Source organism: Rhineura floridana, chromosome 2 (genome assembly GCF_030035675.1).
Source record: "Rhineura floridana isolate rRhiFlo1 chromosome 2, rRhiFlo1.hap2, whole genome shotgun sequence".
NCBI lineage: Eukaryota > Metazoa > Chordata > Lepidosauria > Squamata > Rhineuridae > Rhineura > Rhineura floridana.
The window spans coordinates 135,168,829-135,195,579 of NC_084481.1; the positions used below are offsets into that span (position 1 = coordinate 135,168,829).

At 40.2% G+C, this 26,751-nt stretch overlaps 1 protein-coding gene across 4 annotated transcripts in view; it reads right to left on the reverse strand.

Moving 5' to 3' along the window:
* Nucleotides 1–680: 680 nt before the first annotated feature.
* Nucleotides 681–26,751, reverse strand: part of LUZP2 (leucine zipper protein 2) — a 592,171-nt gene continuing 566,100 nt past the window's right edge. For all 4 annotated transcript variants that reach the window (XM_061610611.1, XM_061610612.1, XM_061610614.1 and 1 more), the window contains 2 exons: nucleotides 4,859–4,933; nucleotides 681–1,056 (listed from right to left, as the gene is read on the reverse strand). In XM_061610611.1, the coding sequence (XP_061466595.1) occupies nucleotides 952–1,056; nucleotides 4,859–4,933 (180 nt within the window). In that variant the 3' untranslated portion in view covers nucleotides 681–951. The remainder of the gene's footprint in view (nucleotides 1,057–4,858; nucleotides 4,934–26,751) is intronic.

Below are 26,751 nucleotides of genomic sequence, written 5' to 3' on the forward strand. Positions count from 1 at the left end.
AGCATGTCAGGGATAAGATCTAAGCTACACTGTTTTCTCTTAAAAACTGGACTGTATTACAAAGCATTTTTTCAAACATCTGTGTACATGGTCTGTGAATCTTTTAAAATAGGAAGTAATATTCAGTCATGTGGTTCCTTTCTCTAGTATGAAATGGTATAACTGAGAAACAGGTTAGTACCTCAATTGAGCCCAGGAAGAAATAGGTAGCCAATGCAGGTGATACAAGATCGATGTTATATGATCCAGTCACCAGGCTCCTCATAACATTCTGTCAGTTGCTTTCAGACTCATTGTAATTTCTTAATGATTTTATGAGAACTAGACCTTTGTCCCATTACTTTCAATGGAACTGAAGGTTATAACTTTTCCTGGATTACTTTCCATAACTACATGCTATAGAATATAATACACTTTATCTGAACAGAATGAATACCCATACTTTCAGATAAATTGTATAGCCAGGGATTGCCATTTACACAGAGTTGCATTTAGAGCCTTATGGACATTAGGCAATGATTCCAGACAAAACTGAGATAACCAAATTATATGTGCCTGGTTGAATGTGTGTGTGTGTAAAGTCACTCGCTGACCTTAGTATGGAATAATGATACTTATGAAACAGGATTGGTTAATAAAATAAAAATTCTTAATAGCATTTCTTTACAAAACAGAGTGATTTATAATAAGCAAGTTACATATCAGGGCAGAATAATATTTCAAAAAACTGGACTGTATTACAAAGCATTTTTTCAAACATCCATTTCTGTTGGATTATTGCTGAAAGATACTAATCAATCTATTTCAGAAATTTCTAGACTAATTTACAAACATCCATAAAATAGTGAAAAAATTGCATGCTTTAGAAACCTGGTACATTTTCATGCCTCTGGACTAAAAAGATGAAGACGATAGCAAATGAAGAATGTTTTAAAGATAGCTGGATGATGTTCACAGAGTCTTTTCCTTGATTTTAGCCAACTCTTCAGGGTTGTTTTCTTTTCTCTCTGTTGATTTTTTAATTTCTGGTTTCATCCAAGGAGGACTATGTGATTTCTGTTAATAGATGGAGAAAAACACAATCAGTATTAAAATATCATGAGTGGGACTTGCAACATAAAGTTGCAGGGGATCTCCAGGCTTGGGCAACAATAAGTGAGATTCACCTGCCCCAAGGGAGAGTGGTAAAATTTCCATTGGTAGGAGCCTTGCTCTTTTGAAAGGCATGTAGCAGATCAATTGCCTTGCAAGACTGTCAGAGCCTGGGCATCAGCAAGGGAAATTTTCCTGCTCTCCTCCAAGCCTAGAGAACAGCAGAAAAACCTCCCTCATTCAAATAATCATGGAACCAATAGATTTGTCAGGGGAAAACTAATACACACCCTCTTCTGTCTCCCTAACTAAAAAACAATGCCCTTTCTGCCTGGTCACTTGCTGGCCAGTTATGGTCAGGGATCTCTGACACAGCTCAGGCAGCATAATAGCTCATCTGCCTCTCTACCACTTCTTGTTTGGCTGTTACAAGATGCAGCATATATTTGATGGAGCCTCTACAATTGTGGAATTACTTCCATGGGGAGATCTGGCATGACCCTTTTCTCCCACCTTCAAATAAAAATGACAGGCATTTTGGTGTTTAACTTTTTAAAACTTTTGGTGTTTAAATTTTCAAATTTTCAGAAAATCCTGAACTGATGGCAGCAACTGCACAGATGACTTGTCTTGAGTGCAGAGTAGAGTAATTGGTCATGCCTGAACTCTGCATTCATGTAGGCAGTAGGGGTATGCATTGGATTCAGACAAATCCTGAGATGAAGTAGGATGCTTCAGAAGTGTTATTTATTTAGTTTGTTTATTTATTAATTAAATTTATATCCCACCCTTCCTCCCAGAAGAAGCCCAGGGCAGCAAACAAAAACACTCTAAACACTCTAAAACATCTTAAAAACAAAGGACTTTAAAACAAAACAGCTTTCAGAACATCTTAAAAAGTAATTCCAACACAGACACAGACTAGGATAAGGTCTCTACTGAAAAGGCTTGTTGAAAGAGGAAGATCTTCAGTAGGCACCAAAAAGATAACAGAGATGGTGTCTGTCTAATAGTAAATGGGAGGGAATTCCAAAGTGTAGGTGCCATCACACTAAAGTATTTTAGACTTATCAGTGGGATCTTCATGATGTGGCACAAGGTGAAGCAGGGACCCCTGAAGTGCTTCATGGCATTTCAGCAGTCCTGAATGCAAAATAATGTTGATATTCCTTTTTGCTAAAAGCAAAAGTAATGTTGCTAAGCTTATTCATGGTGAGAAGATGGGGGAAGGGAAAGCAACGTAAGAAATGGATGTGAGGGAGAGCTCTATTGTGACTAACAGGTCTAGCTTGAGATCAGAGAAAATGATTTTACCAGGCCTGGACAAACTTTCTCCTTCAGAGTTCATGAGAACTGTGGGCTCTCATGAGAGGAACATTCTCTCTGCATTAGGTCACTCTACTGTCCACAAGGCAAGCAGGAGCTTAGCAGGCACCCAGCTGCTGACCCCTCAGAGAAGGGGTCAGGCAGAGTATATCTAGCAGCCTGTCACAGGGAGTGAGAAACAGACATCACCCTGCAGAGCCACAGCTCTACCCAGGTTGAGAACCATAATGGCAGAGGCCCCTCCCAGCAGTGGTAGAGGGACAACCAGCTGCTCCCAGGGCAGCTCCTAAACACTGATGCTAAGGAACATGAGATCTCATGCTTATTTCTATGAGTAGGCTCAGCAATAAATGCTACTAGACTGCTTACGTCTTGGTGTTTAATGGCCCCATTGGGATTCATGAACTAACTGCCTCTAAGCGCTGGATTGACAATCTCTTGACCCAGACTAGCACTCTGTGGCACTAAACCAATTTTCCACTAGACCAATCTTCAGCAATTTTGCAGATTTCTTATCTCTCTCTCTCATGTCTGTAATTTTCAGACCAGTTGCCCAGAAAACAAAAGAAGATATGAATTTATTCCTTTTTTCAGCTGCTCCAAAACTGTAACATCTGTCCTTGCAAGAAAGCCACTGCTGATATCCTTCTGAAATTTGGCAGGATTCATGACATCAGAAGAAGTATCCTTACCTGCAAATTTCATACAATTCTGGACAAAGAGATGGTTCATTTTGGGGGGGGATCACATTATAGAGGTGTCCAGGACAAAAGCCCATGGACCCATTGCCTGTAATTTGGCAGGCTTTATCCATTCTAGAGGGGCTACTATGCCTGAACATTTCAAAATTGGGGGAAGCTATTTTTGAAAAAATTCCCAATGGCAAATGGGGGGGGATTGAAGCTGAGCCAAATTGGAAAACCTCTGATTTGGTCTGAAGTGAATCAGGTTGTACATACCCCTAGTAGAGAGGATTTCATACCATCATGAGGGTATTTTGCAGTCTTTTAATTTATAAAATACTGTTATGTTCTGCATATTGCTGAGTTTTCCCAAGTATGCAGCAACCTCCTCCTGATATGTTGATGGCTCATTTTGCTTCCAAAGTAATTGGCACAGGCCACCCAAGTTTGCTACTAGAGGAAAAGATTAATTATTTTCAGTGGGTGGGGAATACAATGGAAAACACATCTTTCTATCCCATTCTTATAGTCTCTCTCTCTAGTGCCATCAGCATGCCTGGGACTATGTAGATTTTAACTTCACAGAACTAAAAAAAGGGTAGGTCTCTGCCACAAGGAGTCTTCAAATTCAAGACAGAGAAGGGTGCAGAGGAAAGAAAATTTAATGTGTTGAAAAATATTGTGTTGCAAATTATTTAGGAAACTCATACTATCTGTGTTGATCAGGCTATGCTAGGATATGGGAAATGGGACTTAATGATGGTGTGGACATCCCTACTAAGGCGCTCTCTTTTGATATCTGGGGTTCCATTCAATAGCAATCTCTGTAAATTAAAATAGACACTTGTGGCCAATTCCTCATACATCCTCAATAAAGAAACCCCCTAGGGCTGTATCCAATTAATGCTTTGCAAAAGTGGAAAGCATTTCTGCTTGCAGAAGGTGGGGAACATGATTGACACCGACTCACCTACCAACTTCCCCAAAAGCTGCTTAGTAGAGTTCAGGACTCTTCTAGAACACTTTGAGATATGGTACAGAGGGTAGTGACTGATAATCCAAAGCACTTTGTGCTGGGCTTGGGGCTGGAAGTATCCCTTTGCTGGGCTCTGTCGTCCTCTCCTGGCCTCCACCTGTGAAGTGGTAACACTGTCACTCCACCAGTGTGGAGCTTGCCTTATGGTTGGGCAGGGAGTGGGAGGGGCTGAGCCGGCCCAGGATCTGTTGGATCCCAAACTGGTCCCACTGCCATCATGTGAGAGCACTGGACCTGATCTAGGCCTGATCACTGCACCATCTCCAGGCTGGTGCAGCAATTTGCCTGCCCTCTACCTTCTGCTTGAATGGCCCCACTGCTCTGTTAAGCCCCATGGCCAACAACCAGAGTTAGTGTTGAACTATAAATCTTAATTATTCCACAAAAAATTCTTACTTAACTGCTGTACTGTTCAAGCCTAGGCATATCTACTCAGAACAAAGTAAGTCCCATTGAATGCAATGGTTCTTCCTGTAACTGTATTTAAGGTTGCAGCCTTAAGGGTAGTTTAAAAATAAGTGTTCAGTAAGTAAATACAGAAGGAAAAATGTAGATTATGTTATAGGCTCTATTGCTTCAGGCCAGAGTGTCATTTTTGGAGTGCTTTGATTTGTACTTGGATCTCTCTCTAAAGGTAGATGTTTCAGAAGAGATAATAACTGAAGAAATCAAATTTTCACATTTAACAATCAGTTCATATTCATAAAAACAAGACTAGTACCTGCAAGTCTGTTTCTGCCACTTTTCGCTGAGAAGAGGTTGAATTGTTTTGGTTTCCTAAACAAGTCTTGCCAACCTTAAAAGAGAATTATTGGGGTTTGATTAAATAAATAGTTTAGATAAGAGAGTCTTAAACGGTAATTCTTTCTTAAATTGTAGAATTCATTTTTGCATGCATACAATATCTATTTATTTAAGGGATTCATGCAACTGAAAATACGTTCCATGAGTTTTTAGAGCACATCAACCGCATATGTGGGGTGTGAAAATTTGCATGGGAAAGAACAGGAAATGTATATCACAAAGGCCCAACTGGATGATGCTCTGGAGCACATGTTTTCAATAAGTATGCAAAGGAGCATTCCCTTTCAAATATTACTGAACAGATATGAAAATGCACAGACCCATTATTTCCCATAAAGCAATCCTAATTCATTGCATGATCATTACGTCATAATTAAAATAATAGAGATCGTCTGTGGCAAATAAGAAATCTCTCAGAGAGGGAAAGAGTATTTAATTATTTTCTTCGCGAAAGTTGGTGTGTACACATTACTTGATGTTATTTAATAAAAGTACATTCTTGGTTCTCTTGCCGAGATAAAGACTATTAACTGGTAATTAACTCAGTGCAGTTAAAGCTCAAATACATTGGAGATGTAGGTTGGCTACATATTTCACAAGCATATTTTCAATTAGGATGAGCATCTTCCTATGGGAAGTAATCTGAATTTGAAATACACTTTTTCTAAGATATTTAGAATGTGTACTTAGTCTGTATCTAAATATCAGTAAATTATTACAAATAAGCAGTGACTTCCAAGATGTCAGGTAACATCAACTCTTGTGATATTTTCAAACATATATAACACTTCATCCAAAAGAACAATTTATTTTACACTAAAAATATTTATTTTACATATTCTTAATCTGTGTTCTAAATACTCCCCACTTGAGTACTGTCTATATAAGTTTTGAACTGAATTTCAAGCAGTGCAATTACTACATGCATGTAAAAGCTAAGCTATACATTAACTGTCATAAGAGGTGGTGATGGCTGCAACAATATGTATGAAGCTTAAAAGTAAAATCAGCAATAGTGGGGGAGGGAAGTCTAAAGGAGGAATAGAAAGTGAGGAAGAAGAGACATGGGGAGATTGTTACAGAGGCAAGGGGAGAACAGTAGTCCTTCTCTATGAAGCTGTCTTAATAAATTACATGGTTTATATTAAGTTGGGAATTGTTTTTTTTATTGCAAATACAGTATCACATGAAACAATGGCCACTAGCTTGGATGACTTTAATAGGCATTTAGAAAAAAAAATTAGGGGAGATGAGTCAGTGACTACTAGTCATGATGGCTATATGGCATATCTAAGATGGTTGCTGGAAGCAACAACATGAGAGAGCTGTTATTTATTACATTTATATACCGCCCCATAGCCGAAGCTCTCTGTTGTCTTTATGTTCTCCTTGTAGGCTTCCCAGAGCCACCTGGTTGGCCAGATGCCTGACCAGATGAACTATCAGTTTGATCCAGTAGGTCTCCTCTTGTGTTCTTAAACTAGAGCTTGGCAATTGGTGACCCACAGACCAAATCAAACATGCTGCCATCTAAATTGGGTTGCTATTTGCCACTGGAAAAGCAAAAACATGAAATGGAAGTCTCCCTCACTTATTTATTTATTTATTTATTTATTAGTAATGGTGGGATCAATCTGGCCTGAGAAATCTGCATAGAAGACTTTCTATTGTTGACATGGGGTATCCTATAGAAAATGGAATTTCAGTTTTCTTGACATGCTCCCAGGGTTTCTGGTTCAGAACTGCAGCCCCCTACCATAAGTGTAAACAAGTGTTGTGAAGTTATCTATCTTCTTACAGCAGCCAGCATTCAGTGCTGCACTACCAAGAAGCAACCCATCCGTTTTTTCACAGCATATGCATATTTGCTCAGACTTTAAGTTACAATGTGACTTGCTCTAAGGTAAGTGTGTTGAGGATGTGTAAGAAAATGAACAAACCAAGTATATGCCTATATTGTTTTTTTTTGCATGTGAGTATTCAGCTTCTTTGGATAGTAGTCTCTTTGTCTTATGCTGAAGGAACAGTGGTTATCATAGGGATTACCTATCATCTGTCTTACAAAATATGGAACAATTCAGTAAAGATCCAAATGTGTAACAATATAGAAAACAATTGTATCCACAGATAAAACTGTTAGAAGTGAAGCACAAGATCGCTTTTGCTCTCAGTGTCCTATCTCATCATGACCCATTTGTGCCTCTGTTTGGAGCTGGTTACTGTGGAGACAGGGTAGTATACTGGATCTACCACAATTCTCAATCCACTATGTCTTCCTATCTCCTTCACTTGCTATAATGGCACTGAGTATTGACAACCTGTCATACATATCCAGCTGCTTTTACTTATTAACAATAACAATAACCCCATCAGTGTCAATTGGCAGAGACAAACAAAAATATAGTGTCAACCCAGAGTAGTATGGTTTATAAAGGAGAGATAGTTCCTTCAAAGGTGGAGGGACTAAGGGCCTTGTGTGCAATCAACTGTGAAATAAGCAGTGTGTTTTTCACATATGAATGGACAGGCAGTGGTAAACATTTTTCTTCTTAGATGAGACTAAGTTTTATGAAGCAGGCCTTGCTCTCCTCCTCAAGTTGCCACAGCTCCCACTGCTGAAGTTACACATATATAATTTTTTTTGTTTTGTGATAGTTCTTCCTTTCACCATCAGAGACCATTTGAGAGTTTATTAGTGCATGCCTTGCCTCTCAGAAGGCTGTTAACAAGATCTCAGAGAACCTTTGTGGTACTCTTCATAGATATAGTTCTAACGCTCTTGAAAACAGAATCAAGCAATAAGAGTGAACAAAATACTCAAGCAGGCCAGCTGGGTTATGCTTTTTTTTTATCCCCTCTTCCATGTAGCTTGATAGACAGAACTCCCACTCCCTCCATTTCATTGCCTTATCTGCGGGCAAAAAATAATAATGGGAGAGGAATTTGGGGTGGGGGGAAGAGGATGCAAAACAGGGTGAAAGGGGGTTAAGTTGCTGAAGGAGCTTACTAATGGTGGCCAAGGCAGTGGTCCTCCCAGTGACCACCAACTGCCAGTAGTGTAGTAGCAAATTAAGTCCAGTGTCCCTTCACGAGTCACCAGGATCGCCTTCACAGGCCAAATTTGACAGGTGACTTGTGGCACTCACCAGTCAATCACATGACATTATCCAACCAACTTATCAAAACCCCTTGCAGGGGGTTCCCAAGCCACAACATCCCGCTGGCAATCAGGTGCTGGGAAATCGCTGCACATGGGGTGTTGCTAGCCCTGTGCTCGGTGCTTCCCAAAGCACCAATCATAGAGCTAGCAAAGTGTTTGTTTCTCCCCTCCCCGTGGGGGATGGGGACAATGAAGCTGGTATTTTAAAGGCATTGCTGCCTGCAAGAAAGGTTCCTCTCACAGCTGATCTGCAAAAAACAGGTTTCATCTTCTTGCATTTTGCATATCAGCTGAGAGAAAGACTTCTTGCAAATAATACCTGTAAAATACAAGGAGCATTGCTAGACAAGTGTTCATTTCTCCCTGCACAGACTCACTGCAGCCAAAACGGAGGGTGCACAGGGAGAGAGAGGAAAAGGGCTAAGAAGAATGGGTGGAGAGTTAGGTGAGGTGGCATAAGAAGGGGGCAAAGGATGGCTGAAGAAAAGGAAAAAGAAGGCTGCCTGTAAAATACAAGGGGAATTGCTTGTAAAACAATTATTTCCCTCTTGATTGTGCTTTTTGCAGATTCTTTGTGAGAAAGTGGAGGAAGGGAGAGAGTGAGCCTCACAGAGGTTGGGGGAAGGCAGAAGGAGAAAGGGCTAAGAAGAATGAGGCTGCCTGTATTTTACAAGGGGAAGAAAACTGCTTTTCATAGATCAGCTGTGAGGAGTTCTGTGTCACACAGTGATGTCTGTAAAAGACCCCCACTGATCTTAGTCCTTTGACTCTCTCCTCCCACCCTCCAATTTCTCCCAAACAATCTGCTAAAAGCACCATGAAGGAGAAAAAATGCTTTACAAGCAATGCACCTTGTATTTTACAAACAGCCTTCCTTCTTTCATCTTTCCTTCCTTCGTCCCACTTCTCTGTGAAAAAATGCTGCTTTGCTTCGCCCTTAGCCCCCTCCCCGTGTGGCTGTCTTCACCTACCCTCTGCGTTGGCTACTAAGGGTCTGCGTGGGACTGTTTGAAAGTCCTTTCTTTTAGTAAGATTCTGATGCAAATCCCAACTCAAATCAGGTTTGGCTGGCCCTCTTCTCAGTAAACTTCCCACTCTTAACTCCTGTTGAGTCTCTCCCTCCTTGTGTCTCTTGCCTCCCCACCACAATATGGTGGGAGCCAATTAGCATGCAAGGAGATTCATACAGGGTGCTGATTAGCTGTAGCGACTCTTGACCTTGCTGGATTCTCCAGCACTCCTAAGGCAAGAGAAAAGGGCCTGGCTTTTAAACGCAAGCATACACTCAGCATTCAAATTGTGTGACTTGCTTGGCATAGAGACAGACAGAGGGACTCCAGGAGGGGGCTGGCAGAGGGCTGGCTGCACAAAAAGTAATGCCAGAGCATCCCCCAAGAAAACATACCTGCCAACCGTTATTTTTGTTCCCCAGCATGTCTCTTGGTACAGGAAGTAGATACTATGCAAAACATGCTTAAGTCTGAAGAATTGTGCGCAAAGGCTACAGAAGCAGACAAGCTTACCCTGCCCTCAGTGATGTCCCTTCAAAGTCCCTCTTCACAAAGAAGTCCCTTTAAAGTGCCAGTGAATTGACAAGTTATATGGAAGTCTTTTATCACTTTCTCTTCCACAATGAAATACTTTCTCCCAACTAGCAGCAAAGCTGAGAGGGGAGTCAGTTTCATAGATATTAGTTTCACAGGTTCTCTGTGTAGCCTTTGCACTGGACTTTTCTATATTTTCATTTAATAATTGCATGCACATATGTTCTTCAGAAAAGCAAGAGATACCCCACAGGCTTTTCATATGTATCTGAGAACAAAGGGCTAAAGCAGAAAACTCTTGTGTGGCATGAACCCATGGCCTGCATTCAACTCAGTTGCCACTTTTTGTGGCCTGCCAGCATTTTCCCTCCACTTACCTGGCAAAAAAACCCCTCTTCTCCTTGTGGTAGGGTGCCATTGCAAAAAAGTGAGCTCAGATTCGCAACCCAGTGCAGGCTACGTGAGAGGCTCCTCTCTTTCTAGCCCTGTGTTGGGGTAGACAGAGAGAGAAAATAGTGTTTTTGTTCCTACCCCAGCACCGGAGGAGGTAGAAAGAAAACTCTGGGGTGAGAGAAAAAATTGGTGTGTGAGAAACTGGGTGTCTGAAAGTACGTGTGTGTGTCTGCCTCGCAGTTGGCTGTGTAGTGAATGGGGGCCTTTATATGTGGCGTGTATGTGTCTGTTCTGTCCGTTTAAATGAGTACGGTATGTGTGGTGAGACTATGAGCACATTTTTATGAATCAGTGTGCATTTGCTATTTTGGCCACACTCACCGCTGATATGTGTCCCTTGGCTAATCTTCAACGTGGCCCTCAGGCCAAATAGGTTAGTCATACCTGCTCTAAGGAAATAGAGGAGCTGGTTTTGCACATTCCTAGTGCTATGTTCTGCCCACTTGGCTTACTGTGATGTGATGATATTCCGGTAATGTAAAGAAGCACCAGTGAATGCAATGGGACTTCACCTTCTTCTCCTCCCCTCTGCAGTCCCTCTGTCTGCCTTCTGGAGTAGTTTGGGAAGATCACAGGGCAATTTGGAGGAGTAGGAAGTCCCACTGCACAATTAGAAGTCCATTTTGAAAGTGGAAGTCCATTGTATAAGTGGGGTGACACCACTGAATGTCACCCTAGAATGCATACCCTAAACTGTGATTAATAGTAACAATTCTTGCTGAAATAAGCAAATTTCCATATCTATGGGTTCAACCAACCATAGTTAAGACTATCCACAGTTTGCCAGGTCTGCATGATGTGGCAAGTTGTGGTTAATCTAAAACAGAAGGGAAAGCTTCCAAACTCCTCCATAAAAGAAGAGGAGGGGGAGCATGCAAGCATGAGGCTTGCCTAGGCTCATTCTCATAATGCTAAAGCTGTGGTTTGTTATATAAGAATCAACCCAGTGACATTCTGTCATTTTTTATGCTGAAGCCTTCTAATGATTGCATTCCACATACTTAGATTTATTTTAAGGACATTCTTAAGTAGATTTGCTTCTGATTGTCATTGTTCAATATTAATATGATCAAAATAGCCACATCAACTTGTGAATCCATATGTCTGATAGGTAAAGTCACCCTACATCTGGTAAAAAAATAGTTTTGTTGGAAACTGTGGCATACACTTCAGATAACATTTATCTTAATTTTATTTTTAATTTCAGAAATGTGATATTTGTAGCACTCACCTTCCTAGCTGAATTTCGGTAGCAACTATAGCTATATTCAAACAAGTTTCCATCATGCCATTGTACAATGCAAAACATAACACCTTATTATAGCTCAAGGAATATGCACAACTAAGATACAGATGTTTATCGTTCAGCATTTAACCAAATACAAAGAATTAGCACAAATTAAGGCAAAGCTGCCATTGTTTCTGTGAGAACTATTATTTAATTTCAACACTTTTATTACAGCATCTTATTGTGCGTGGATGGGTGTGTAAGCATTCAACGGGCTAAAGATAATTGCTATTTTGTGATATTATGAAATTGATTTAACAGAACAAGCAAGCTATAAATTGCTAAGGCTGAACAAGAGGGCTGTTAAAGACAATTTTATTAGATATTATCCATTACTTTTGGGGAGCAGCTATATTGCTGGAACACCTAAACAAAACAAAAGGATGAATAAATGTGTCTCTGTATTATTAACACAAGAACAGGAGGAACAAGAATAGTTTTCGGGAATCCAGAAGGGTCTATTCTATGAATATATGTGGCTTTAGTATAATAAATATGTACTTATTACATGCTGATTGTACAAAAGACATTGCCTCACCCATAATTATACACAGGCATTTCAGGTCCTTTTATGGTTTATAACTTATACTTCTCTTTTGCTGGGCTGTGCACATACACTGTGTATGTGTAGGAGCCAATACACCACAAAACCCTGGCTCATAAAGAAAAAAGAAAAAAAATCATACAGCAGTATCGCTATCCTTCCTTGCAGGAAAGAACACAGATCTACATATTCCATAAAGAGCGAATGTTGCATTACTGGTACTGGACCAAGGTTGGTGGGCGAGTATCACACTAAGACCCCTTTTACATGTACTCCATCTTGCTGTCACCCTCTTTTTTTTCTCCATATGAGGCTTGGGTTGTTAAAAGGGGAAGGGTTGTATTTTAGAAGGAAGGCCATAGCTCAGTGGCTCTGCCTTACGTGCAGAAGGTGAAAGACTCTTCTCTGAAACTTTGGAGATTCACTGCTAGTCAGCGTAGACAATACTGAGCTAGATGGACCAATGGTCTCACTTGGTATAAGATGGCTTCCTAGGTTCTTGTGCTAAAGGCTTCTCATCACAAGTTTCCATGCAGAGACAGACTTTCAATCAGTTCAATAAAAATTAGGTTGATTTCTTAAAAAAAAGAAAAAGAAAGAAAAATGTATTGTTTAAGGGCAATATCAGAACACGGAATTGTAATTGCATTCAAATACAATGTGTAATCTCACTGGCATGCGGGAAAGGCAGAAGTCCTTTTCAGATGTTCTGCATGTGTGAACATTGCCTAATGTGTGAGGGACTAGCAAGGATGTGCTGAGTCACTTTTCCTCTGATGTCATGCATACTGATCAGTCCTGCCCTCAGCATACAATGCAAATATCTTCAGGGATAGAGCCTTTGCATGTACAGTGGTATGTGCAAAGACTTTCATGCAGTTCGCTTCCAGTTCTCATGGAAGCCACTGCTCGTACACATGAAAGATCTGTTCCTGTAGATGTTAGTGCTGTGTGTGCAAATACTACACAACAAATGGATGTGGATACTTGGCCTGTCCGCTCTCTTCTTTCATGCATTGGGTGAAAACATAAGTCAACATCTTAGAAGGGCTTGAATCTAATATGGAGTGTCTGATGCAAAAAAATAAACTCGATTTTACAACAGAGATAGAACTATTGCCACTTTGCACTTTGTTATTCTCTCCTTTTTGTAATGTTTGACACAAACAGCATGTGGTTTGACATTAGCGTGATGGGCATCTCCCCAGCAGCATCTCCCCAGCACTGCATCAAATCTCTGGTTGCTGTGTGGGCTGGAAGATGTTGATTTCACATTATGCATTGCTTGTGTTTCATGTTATAAGGAAGAGAAAGATTTTTTAAAAAAAGAATGGAGCAGCAGCAGCTCTGGGTCTGTTACAACATCTTCTTTTGTAAAATAAATGATCTGTCATTAAGGCTTCATCTCCTTCTTAAGACTTTAAGAAACTGTTAACTTTTCATGCCTATGTGCACTCCTTGGGATGACCTCTACAGAGGACAGGGGAGTGTGACCTTGCTCCTGCTTCTTGGTTTCTCAGCAGCTTTTGATACCATTGACCACAGTGTCCTCCTAGACCGACTCCATGGAATAGGGATTGGGGGCACAGTGTTTAAGTGGTCCCAGTCCTACCTACAGGATCAATTCCAGAGAGTAGCTTTGGGGGTTGTTTTTCACCTCGCTGGCAGTTGTGCTATGAGGTGCCGCATGGTACCACCTTATCTCCAATGTTATTTAACATCTATATGAAGCTGCTGGGAGCGGTCTTTGGGAGTTTGAGGAAAAGTTATCATTGGTATGCTGATGACACTCAGCTCTACTTTTCCATAACATCTGAATGCGGAGAAGCTGTTTGGGCTCTGGACCAGTGCCTGGATGCAGTGGTAAGACGGATGAAGGAAAATAAGCTGAGCTTGAATCCTGGCAAGATGGAGGTACTGTGGGTGAGTGGTTCCTGTTCATTTTCCTACCCTGGATGAGGTTGCACTCCCCCTGAAGGAGCAGGTACACAGTCTGGGGGTGCTTCTGGATCCATCTCTGTCACCAGAGGCCCAGGTAGCCTCAGCGGCTAGAAGTGCCTTTTATAAGCTCCACCTAGTGAGACAACTAGACCAAGAGAGCTTGCCCACAGTAGTTCAGGTACTGTTGACGTCAAGACTGGATTACTGCAATGCACTCTGTGTGGGGCTTCTCTTTGCACTTGACCTGGAAACTGCAGTTAGTGCAGAATGCTGCCGCCAGATTGCTGTTGGAAGTGAGACCCTGTCAGCATATAACACCTCTGTTCAGAGACCTGCACTGGTTGCCAATTTGTTACTGGGCCAAGTTCAAAGTGTTATTACTGGTATATAAAGCCCTTAACAGCTCAGGACCAGTTGACTTGTGAGACCGCCTTACCCCATATGTGCCCGCTCAAGCACTTCGATCAGCAGAACAGTCACTGTTACAGGGGCCACATAATATTTATTTATTTTATTACATTTTTAGACCGCCCTATAGCAATAAGCTCCCAGGGCGGTGAACAGCATAATAAAACAGGTTAAAATACAAGTGGATGTAAATACAATATACAATAAAACATAATTAAAAATTTTCAATTTTAAATTCAAATTTAAAATTTTTTAAAATGCCTGGGCGAAGAGGTAGGTCTTTACCTGGCGCCGAAAAGATAACAAAGAAGGCGCCAGGCGTATCTCATCAGGGAGGGCGTTCCATAGTTCGGGGGCCACCACTGAGAAGGCCCTAGCTCTAGTTATCATTCTCCGTGCCTCCCTATGCGTTGGGACACGGAGAAGGGCCTTCGACGTCGAGCGCAGCGACCGGGTAGGTACATAGCGGGAGAGGCGTTCCGCCACGTATTGCGGTCTGATGCCGTTAAGGGCTTTATAGGTAAGAACCAACACTTTGAATCCTCCCACACATGTAAGAAATCGTTTAGTGTGGCATCGCCTACTCTTTGGAACTCTCTGCCTTTTGACATCACTTTATTCCTTTCAATGCCTGCTTAAATTTTTTTTAAAAGTTTTTAAGCAAGCCTATCCACTTTTATTTTTTTTAGTGAGTAGCTGTTTCAATTGTTTAAATGTTTTAATTGCTTGTTGTAATTTGCTTAGAGGCTTTTACATTCAAACAGTGTATAAATTTTCCTAAATAATAACAATAACAATAACAATGACAATGACAATGACAATGATAATGATTATAATTATAATAATAGGGTTTGTTTTTTTCTGCCACAGTATTTTAATTTGGCCTTTCAATCAGAATAGCATCATAGGGGAAAAAAATCTGTAACACTGTTTGGAAGATTAAGGCCACAATCTCTGTATAATCGGCTTTCTTCCCTTACTTAATATCTACTTGCAAGTCCAAGGAGCACGAACAAATGTTTTAGGGTCAATGTCAAAAACAGGGCTATATTTTTCATGTGACTGTTCTTATTAGCTCTGCTTGGAGTGACAAAGTATGTGGATGTAAGGGCAGAGAAGATAGCAAAGATGGATGAGCCATATCCTCGAAAGGCTTTTGTACTATGCAAGGAGGATACCAGTCAGGGAAAATGCAATGGCTAACATGAAAATATTGTATATTGGGAGTGGCTATTCTAGAGAAGTGAGAATTTTTGTCTTGTTAAGAACAAGTATTTATATTGACTTATATTAAGGGAGGCAAGGGTAGGGCTCCATTATATGCAACATTAAGGCATTTGGCAACCAGTCACCAGACACAGACTTGTCTGCAAAGGTTGTATTACAGAACCCTAAAGGCAAAACAGAACAACTAATAAATATGGACAATAAAAAGGAAATTGACTTCTTTCAATACTACAGTATGACCAATGCTTTTATCTTTTGTTCTTTGTTATCGGTAATGTACTGTTTTGTATTGTACTGATATTTGTATACCAAAAATACAGTAAACCATTTTTTAGATAAAACTCTGTGTTGCAGTGTGATATAGATTGCAGTGACAACAGCATAAATGAATGTAATATTACCAAGAACACAGTCCTTCCCTATGTAAAGATAATTTTGGTTCTTGAAAAGTTGATACTTTTTTCAAAAGGGTGAAATGCTTTTATAATTAAGAATAGTATTGACTAGTTTCAACTTACAATGCCAACAGTGCTCTGCAAAGTCTAAACACACTCACACACATACTGAGATAATTTACAGAATTTACACATTCAGTAGGATAAGGTGGGAATTAGATGGTGGAGTGCTGAGGTGATAGAATAGACTGTATAAATTTAAACTATGGGGATGGGTTGTCATTTTTAAAATACTTCCCTTAGCAAGTAGACAGAGACAGCTCACTGTAAACTGAAAATTAGTACAGCAAAGGCAGGAGTGGCATATAATCTTTCTCTCTGAAGTGCTAGCTTTCTTCTTACAGGAAATTAACACATGAACTTCCCTGGTCTGATTTGGAATCTGATGGATTAAGACAGATTAATTTTGAAGTCAATTCATGCAAAATGAATCCAACTTTATAAAGTTGTCTGGGGACTTTTACACTCTGGTCCTCCGGACGCAATATCACCATCAATAGCCCGCTGTAATGAGTTCGCGAGGCACTTCCAAGATAAGATCACGAACATCCGCCGGGACCTTGACTCCAATATTGTAGCAGTTGAACCTAATGAAGTGTCCAGAACACAGTCTTGTCCGGTTTTATTGGATGAGTTTCAGTTGGTACAGCTCGAGGATGTGGACAAGGTGCTTGGACAGGTGCAGGCGACCACTTCTGCTCTGGATCCTTGCCCCTCGTGGCTAATAAAAGCTATTAGGAATGGAACAGCCGGCTGGGCCAAGGAGGTGATTAATGCCTCTTTACAAGAGGGAGTGGTCCCACTTTGCCTGAAACAGGCGGTGGTGAGACCGCTCCTAAAAAAGCCCTCCTTGGACCCCGATAATTTCAACAACTATAGACCGGTAGCAAATATTCCATTTCTGGGCAAGGTTCTAGAGCGCATGGTCGCTCACCAACTCCAGGCTCTCTTGGATGAAACTGATTATCTGGATCCATTTCAATCGGGCTTTCGGCCGGGGTTTGGTACAGAAACGGCCTTGGTCGCCCTGTATGATGACCTCTGTCGGGAGAAAGACAGAGGGAGTGTAACTCTGTTGGTTCTCCTTGATCTCTCGGCGGCTTTTGATACCATCGACCATGGTATCCTTCTGGGGCGACTCACGGATTTAGGAGTTGGAGGCACTGCTTGGCAAGACTGAGATGCTGTTGGTGGGGAGGCTCTCTGCCCAGATGGTAGATGTCAGACCTGCCCTGGATGGGGTTACACTCCCCCTAAAGGAGCAGGTCCGTAGTTTGGGGGTCTTATTAGATCCGCTCCTGTCACTTGAGGCCCAGGTAGCCTCGGTGGCACGGAATGCGTTCTACCAGCTTCGGCTGGTAGCCCAATTACGACCCTATCTGGACAGGGAGAACCTCGCCTCAGTTATTCATGCTCTGGTAACCTCTAGATTGGATTACTGTAATGCACTCTACGTAGGGTTACCTTTGAAGACGATTCGGAAACTTCAGCTAGTGCAGAATGCTGCGGCCAGAGTTCTTAGTTGGACGAAGAAATTTGACCATATAACACCTATTCTGGCCCAACTGCACTGGCTACCAATATGTTTCCGGGCCAGATTCAAAGTGTTGGTTCTTACCTATAAAGCCCTTAATGGCATCGGACCGCAATATCTGTTGGAACGCCTCTCTCGCTATGTACCGACCCGTTGACTGTGCTCGACGTCCAAGGCCCTTCTCCGGGTCCCAACTCATAGGGAAGCCCGGAGAACAGCAACTAGATCTAGGGCCTTTTCAGTGGCGGCCCCCGAATTATGGAATGCCGTCCCAGATGAGATACGCCTGGCGCCTTCCTTGTTATCCTTTCGGCACCAGGTAAAAACCTACCTCTTTGCCCAGGCATTTTAAGCTTAATTTTTAATTTTAATTTTAAACTTAAACTGTAATTGTAATTTTTATTTTAATTTGTATTCTAATTTTGTTTTTAAATATGTTTTTATAATTGTATACTGTAATCCACACTTGTTCATATTTTAAATGTGGTTTTATCTTGTTGTACACCGCCCTGAGAGCTTGTTGCTATAGGGCGGTTTAAAAGTGCAATTAAATAAAAAAAATTTTTTTTTAAATTGATCCAATTCCTAACAGCTGTGACCCTTTCCTGTCATCTGCCCTCCATCTGCAAAGAGTTCTCCCAGCTGTGCCTGCCTATCACTGAGACTTTTTTTTCCAACATGTATCTGGATGGTAGGAGTGGTTCTGATATTGGAATAGGCCTCAGGCCCATGATGCTGCACTGAGCATGTGCGGCAGTAACTAGGAAAACTGGTAACCATGGGAGATGTAGATTTCTTTTTTTTTTTTTCAATAATTTTTATTCAGATTTTCATAAAACATACAAGACAAAATCATAAAACATTCAAAGACAAAAAACAAAATCAAAAATAGTTAAACAAAAAGAAAAAAATAAAAAAAAAAATAAAAAATAAAGAGTAAAATATTGACTTCCCATTTGTCAAAGATCAAATCAGTTATAAGTCTATAATATATAACAATCCTGTCTCTTAAGTCATATTATAAAATCACTTTCCTCCAGTAGTTATCTTACTTAATCATCAAATCTCATAAACATTACTTTATTCTTTCCACAAAAAGTCAAAGAGAGGTTTCAATTCTTTAAGAAATATATCTATCAATTTTTTTTTTCCAGATAAGCATATCGATTAATCCATCTCATTACTAATTATGATAATCTTATTGTCATAACCATAGTCAAAATAAACATTTCAATTAATCCATCACATCAGAATCTGTTAGGTTCAATAATTTCAGTAGCCATTGTTCTATTATCTCTATTAGTTCCATTTTCCATCTTCCATCTTCAGTAGTCTTGTTAAGTCCAGTAATTTCAATATCCAATCTTCCATTATCAGTATTCCATAATAATCTTGCTGTCAAAGCCATAGTCATATAGTAAGAGTCTAATGGGGATTACCTCTATCCCAAATATTTTCTTGCCATCCATTCTGAATAGGTTGCTGAAATACTGCTGTAAAATCATATCTCTGTTCTTTTTTTCAAAATACACTGGGTCATCTCTTAAAAGTTTTTCCATTGTCACATGGCTGCAGTTAATTCCATAGATTTTCTCTATATTGGGCTCCATCACATCATTCCAGTCCAGAAGATTATCCATGCCATTGATAACTTTATCTCTAGAATCTTCATTCATTTCTTCAGAGATAACATTGAGTTCCAAACAATAGATTTTATTTCTAAAGTCCATAGACTCCAAATCTTGTTCCTGTTCCACGTTGGTTCCAATCTCCGGGATCTCCTCTCTCACAGGGACCCCTATTCCAGTCTCCAGGGTCACCTCTCTCACAGGGACCCCTGTTTCAATCTCCGGGGTCTCCTCTCTCACAGGGACCCCTTCCAGGGTCACCTCTCTCACAGGGACCCTTATATCTTTAATCTCCTGCTTCATTTTACTCAATTCAATTTTCATTATCTCAATCTCATCCATTATTTTCTGAAACATAGTTATTTCCAGATTTTCAGCCACTTTCTTAATTGCCATTTTAAAAGAAAAATATAGGAAAACCACTTCTTATTTCAGCAACAATTGGGTTAATACTCCAAACTTGGTGACATCACAGTATAAACAGAGCAGACAGCCTTATCTCTCCAATAGTTAAGTAAACAAAATGCAGTTCCCAGGATCGAAACAATTAATGGCAATCGTCAAGAAACAGATTCGTCAAAATAAAATAGACCAAAAAGAGAGTAGTCTCAAAACAGTATAATATTTTTCAAAATAAAAATCTGGAATAGAAATCCCTCTTCTGTGTATATCTTTAGAATGCAAATCCAGGACAGCTTTTTGCAACAAAAACAGAGATAAGCTATTAATTAGTGCGTAGCAGAGAGAAGTTATGGCTCCCCAGTGAGATGTCAAAAACTGATCAATCTGGCAAATCTCTTTTAAACAGCAACAATTTAAGTCAAGTAAAAGAAAAATATAGAAAGAAGGGTGCTTGCCTGTTAGTGCGTTCTCTCTTAGAAGATAAGGTGAACGTTCGCTTTATCAGATAGAGCTTGCTGTTAAAAATCCGTCCCACCTTCGTCGGCTGGACCTCGTCCCATAAATTAATGAGATCTGGTCGTCCCAACAAAAATAGGCTTTGAGGTTAATCTCTTCGTTTCTCCCTACCCGGGAGAAGTTTAATCAGTCAAAAAAAAAAGAAAAAACTGACTGATATATCTGAATAAGCTTCTTTTGAGGCAGGAGCCCGTCTCAAAAGCAGGCACAGGCTAAGTCACCCTTCCCGGAAGTCCGGGAGATGTAGATTTCATGGCTCCCAAGACTGGATGCTTGCAACAGTGGCTATGTCCTGAAGCCTTAGGACTTCTTTGATGTCTGAGCTTGAGAGCCTGCCTCATTGGTGTGGGAAAGTGAAGGAGTAAGCTCCTTCCGGAGGAAAGGCAGGATATATATTTAATAAACAAACAAACAAAATCTGTTTTGGATTGGCAGGACTCGTGTCAGCTCACAAGTGCTGACGGTGATAGTGCATACACATACAGAACAAATAAAACCTACGCTCCTGCTCATTCTGCTCACCAGCCCCCACCACTCTTGCCATCATTGTCAAGAATAGCTAAGGTTGGGCCAAGGGTGACCAAAGCAAAATGGCTCAGCCAGAGAGAATTATGGGGAGTTTTTTGTTGCAAAGATCCTTGCGATGTTCAGTGCTGGGAAAACTAGGGTGGCTCGTACTAGCCAGCCACAAATTGTTATTCTTAGGGGAAGGCAGCTGAGCCTTATCTACTTCCTGATATCAAAGTCAGGAGGTTTGAGTGCTATAAATCAGAGCCTGGTGGTGTGAACTTTCTAGCCTATTTCATCTTCAAAGAAGGTGTCTGGGTTAGATCACTGAAGGGGTGCCTGGATTGGCTAATCGGCCCCCTCCCTGTCACCAGCCAAACCCCATAAAAAGAAGGGTGATTGTTCAGTTAGTTAGTTGTTCCTTCCTATTCCATCTTGACTCTCCTATTGATTTATGTGGAATATGGCGCGTCAGGGAACCAGGCTCTTATATTTGTTGGAGTGAGTATTAGCTAGGCTAGTAAGCTTTGTTATGTTCCTTTTGTATGTTTGAATCTCTCACTGTGTTATGTAAATATTTGTCTATGCCTAACCCTGTTGGGAGTGCTTGGCTTTAAAGGAAAGTATAAGCTGCTCTCTTTTTATATGCACCCTTATAACTTTTAATAAACTACCTCTTCCTACTTGGTGTGTGTTACTTTGGGGCTTTGGCTCGAAATCTAATTCTTGGCTACGACACTAGTGATTACAGATTATTACTCCAGGATTATTGTTTCACAGCAAGGAGTGTAATCTTATCTCTTGCAGGGATTTTGTTATTTTTGTGGGTGCTCTGAGTTCCGCTTGCTCAGGGTACAAAAACCAGCTAAAGGGGAGGTGGCAGTCTACCTACCTTACAGGGTTGGCATTGGTTGTAACTCAGCCCTGCAAAAGAGAGGCACAGGGAGTGTCTGCACAGGAACAGTTGCCCAGGGGGTTGGGACTGCTCTCAGAAGCAAAGACCCTGGGGCAGCCTTTCCCAACCAGTGTGCCTCCAGATGTTGTTGGACCACAACTCCCATCAGCCTCAGCCAGCATTGCCAATGGTCAGGAAAGATGGGAGTTGTGGTCCAACAACATCTGGAGGCACACTGGTTGGGAAAGGCTGCCCTGGGGTCTTGAGGTCAAAGACTCTAAGGGACATCTTTGACAATCGTGACCCCCTAGAGCTGTCCTTTCCCACCCCATGCAACTATTACACTCTCCTTTCACTTTCCCAGCCCTATTTCTGAAGCCACTTCACTCTTCTATTTTGCAGCCCCACTTTGCACCCATTTTCACCTTCACTCCCATGTCCATGCGTCCTCCATTTCTGCAACCCCCTCTTGCACACAGACCAACCATATGGAAAACTTCTGCATCTTCCTCCTCCCACACATTGCAACTACCATACAGCCTTTTCATCTTCTGCACAATTATGAAGCCACCGCTATTCTTCAGCCGCTTGTATACCCATTTCGATGTTCACCTCAATTTCCATGCCTCCTTTTTTTGCAAACCTCTTTGCTCCCCATTTTCACCTCCACTCCTTTTTCTTCCTTTCTCCATCCTCATTTTCTCAACTCCCCCTTGCATACAGATCACCCTCATTTCCACACATAGTGAGAAGACATGATTCACTAGAAAAGGCAATAATGCTGGGAAAAACAGAAGGGAGCAGAAAAAGAGGAAGACCATACAAGAGATGAATTGATTCCATAAAGTAAGTCACAGACCTGAACCTAAAAGATCTGAACAGGAAGGTTTATAACAAATGCTATTGGAGGTCGTTGATTCATAGGGTCGCCATAAGTCATAATCGACTTGAAGGCACATAACACACATCAATTGTAATACACTGTTCTAGGTGCTCTATAATTTTTAATTATATTTTATTATTTCTTTTATTTCTTATGTATTGTTTTTTTACTGTATTACAATTTGAATTCATAGAAGAAAATACAATATAAGATAGAAAAGAAACAATAAAATACAATTAAAGATCAATATGTACATTTAGTTCAATGGATATGCTGTCTGCCATCTTCAGCCACAAATCCACAGACATGCTGTGGGCGACCTGAATGAAGCTCACGGACCACGGTTTGGGAACTCCTGCTCTAGGCAATTCTGGTTTTGAAAAGGCCAGTCTGGCACTGAAGCAACCGGGAACATTTATTTTCCACTGTGTGTATACTTAACTTTTGTAAGAAATGTAACTGGAACTGAGTAATTGGATCTCCAAATGCCTGACCAATTAACTAATATATAGTATCAAACTGGCTATTTTGCAGACAGCTAACTTTTTCTAAAGTCAGATTTTAATTAACATAGTTTTATAATATCTGTAACAGGAGCATGGAAAAGCCTAGGGCAGTTTAAGCAGATAAGATTACAGATGCATTATAAATTGAGCTAATTGGTTTTGTATCTTCATAAAGCAACAATTCTTTAAATCATTTCAGTGTAGGCTCTACACTGTAAAACTCTCATATCTATAGGATATATTAAATACAAAATAATTTGAATTTATTCTTTCTTGGGGGACAAATTAGATGTTACATGAAATGCATCTTGGTTTCCTGTCCCTCCTCTGAAATATCTACTTCTCCCTGTTAGTAAATGCCATGGATTGGGGACAGGAAAGTAAAAGTTTTACCAGATGCACATTATTGTAATATCTAATCTGGCCCTAAGGCCGCAATTATAAGCTTGAGAAGATCGTAATGTAGTTGAATTTATTTATATGGGGATAAAATTGTGTCTTGAATAATGCTTACCAAAAAAAAGTTGGTTTTGTTTATTCAATCAAATGCCAGAAAAAGAAAAGCTTAGATAAGCAAAATGTAATGCTGTTGATAGTCCTGTTTATGATTAGCAAGTGAGGATTAAAGGAACAAAGGTATCTTCATTTCTGTGTTCCCAAATGCAATGTGTACATTCATGATGAAATTGTTATCCTCTTTATGCATGCACTAGAAAGAGAAAGAATCTGGAACTTGTAAAGTGAGATATTAAACTACCTAGAACAAACAGAGAAATGACTCCTACATTAAAATATTACTCCTTCTTGGTCAGTTTAGCATGCTTTTTTTATCCGAAAAAATACCTGGGTGCAAAAATGCAAGTGATGAAATATGCAGCTTGATCAGTAAAGGATGAAAAAATCCAGCAGTTCCAGTAGGTAGCTCAGCCAGTGAATAATACAGCAAAGCTAGAGAAATACACAGCTGGGAGCATAAATTATGAAAGTGGATCAGTCAAGTATGCATCTTCATTAAAAGAATTTGGAAAAACTAAAATAGTAAAATTCAGCATGTCTCTTGACTATTAAGTTATGCAAGTGGATATGCAAACTTCAACAATGGGACTGCAAAGGTATTCAGCTAGATCAATGAAGCAAGACTCTGTTTAAGAAAACTGCGCACTGCAGACAGCATAATCTCATGTAACTTGTTTATTAAGGTAAATGGAAATGGCACAGGTCTAAATTATATGGATTCAATGGGCTCATTAGAAGATGGACAAATATTTTTTTGAACTTGAAAGTCAAATTAAAAAACCAAAACTTCAGTCTTGAATTATGCTAAATTACAACCTTCTCATTCCACCTAGAAGTGTGTGTGTGCGCGCGTCTGGGCGTGAAGGTTCAATTACACATGTGTGTGCTAACTCCTATGGAAAATGTGCAACAAAAATAAAATTTCTCATTGGCCAGTCTACATGAAGCAGAAATCAAACCAAATAGCAAGGAAAAGTCAGATAACAGCTTAATATAGATGTTGCTGAAGGTCTTGTCTGAATTTCCTTTCGGATTTGTTTCCAATGCATTAGAAGGAACAATGCATTAGAAATTCTCCACTGTTCTGTTTTTTATGTCAAAAGTATTTGTACAAAACACTTTTTCTCTTGTACATTATCAATATGCACATGCACATTGATAAAACATGCAGAGTGGGAACCCAATGCATACATATGACACAGATTGCCACCATCTCCACTGTGAGCCTGCTTTGTGCCCCCATGACCATGTGTTCAATGAGCCAGCTTGGCTCCATGGTTGGGTGATATTGACATGTTTGGGCCTGGGTTAGCCCTGATTGGTTGCCTGGGGGTGGGATCTGGGAAGTTGACCAGAGGGAGAACTGGGATATGTTTAGTATGGTCAATGGTCACAACCTTCGAGGGGGGAATATTGGGCAGGATCCATAATATTGCTTCCAGATTACACTCTTGCTTGCACATGGTGTACAAGTGGCAGCTGCAACAAAATGTCACAGTGTAGAGTGCTTCCTGTTGAGATTTCCAGCCACTCCATTCTATTCTCCTCCTTACTCAGGTTTCTGATTTCCCCCCCTCTGATAGTCAGCATTCAATGGCCACTGAACATGCTCAATTCCCATTCTGCAGTTTATGGCGTACCATCCCCCCACTTTTTTCTTAGATTTTATGTACTTCTGCAGAGCTGGGTCTCCCCCAAGTCTGCTGATATGTCCTCCTCTACATGGATGGTGCATATGGCCTACATAAGTGACAACATTCAAATCCTTGTTGTCGGAAACAGAAGGAATTTTTGCGATAAACTTCTTTTGTGAAGTGTTTTACCTATATGCCTGAGCATTTGTATGAATTGCTTTTTTTGTCGTGCTTTACTAAATTTGATGTGACTGTACACACTGAAATTTTTTTGGTATGGTATTTTATCAATATGCATATCAAAACTACTTTTTGCAGTCTGTTAACAATGCATAGATACACACTGATAAAGTAGTGGGGAGATGCAAAGGAACGGAAAGATGTAGCAAACTCTACAATCAAATTCTGGAATTAATTGTAGAGATGCTGCTAGTTAAAGAGAAGCTGAAGAGAAGTGGAATGCATGGCAAGGAAATCTCATGGGACAAAAAAGGAACAGAATGGAAGACATATCCTAATACCTAATAAATGATACATGTATAAGATAAGAACCAAAAACCCTAGATATCAGGCATTTTCAAAGAAAGATTCCCCATGATTACTCTCCAAGACAGAAACCTGGTGTAATATATCCATTGGATCTCAAAGAGATCAGCCCTGTGTGTGTGTATACATAATTTCATTTTTTTTATGTAACACGATTTACATACCGCTTAATCATCAGAGCTTCTACTAAGCTGTTTGGAGTATATGATTTAAATATTAGACAGGCGCCATCTCTGTTATCTTTTTGGTGCTTGTTGAAGACCTTCCTCTTTCAACAAGCCTTTAAGTTGAGACCTTGTCCCAGTCTGCTTCTGTGTTGGAATTGCTTTTTAATGCTTTTAAAACTTTTTAAAAAAGTTTTTAACTTTTTTTAAAAAAGTCATGAAAGCGTTTTTAAAAAATGTTTTCAATGATGTTTTGTTTTAATGTATCTTAAATACTGTTTTTATGATGTTTAAAGTGTTTTAGTGCTTTTGTTTGCTGCCCTGGGCTCCTGCTGGGAGGAAGGGTGAGATATAAATAAATAAATAAATAAATAAATAATGATTTCCCACAATGTTCCTTGTAGCTATTCATATTGCTAACTCTCTTGGTAATGGTATGAAGTAGAGCAGTGGTTCTCAACCTTTTTTGCTCCATTCCCCCATTTCACCATTGTTCAGAATATAATTCCCCCCTTCCCAAGATAGTCTCTCATAGCGTGTTGACGTTTCGCGAGTGACGGTGGTGTTTCTCGTGAGAGAAAAATTTCTTGGTTTATATTATAACAGAATTTCTTGGAGCACTTTCTGGTCTTTAAATAATAATTTACTTTTGCAAATGAAAATAATGCTGCATGTTCAAGAATCGATTTTAATCTGTGACATTCAATAAACTTTATTGAATGTCGCAGATTAAATTAAAAACAAACTGCAATTTTACAGATTGTACATAATCTACAGGACATCACACTTTGCTGAATAGTGGTCCCAATTCCCCCCCTGGAACCCTAAAATTCCCCCTGGGGGTGAATTCCTCCCTTGTTGAGAACCCATGAAGTAGTGACTACCCATGTTTTAAGCCTTGGTGCCCCCTTTAAGGGAACTATGGAAAAATTAATGTTCAGGTTGAAAATCTGGTCTATGTCAAATTAAAAATTGTGACAATATCCAATTTCTCCTCTCAAGAAACTCTACTGAGCCAAATGGTCAAAGATAAGTAATCAGATTATGAAGCTTAAATGC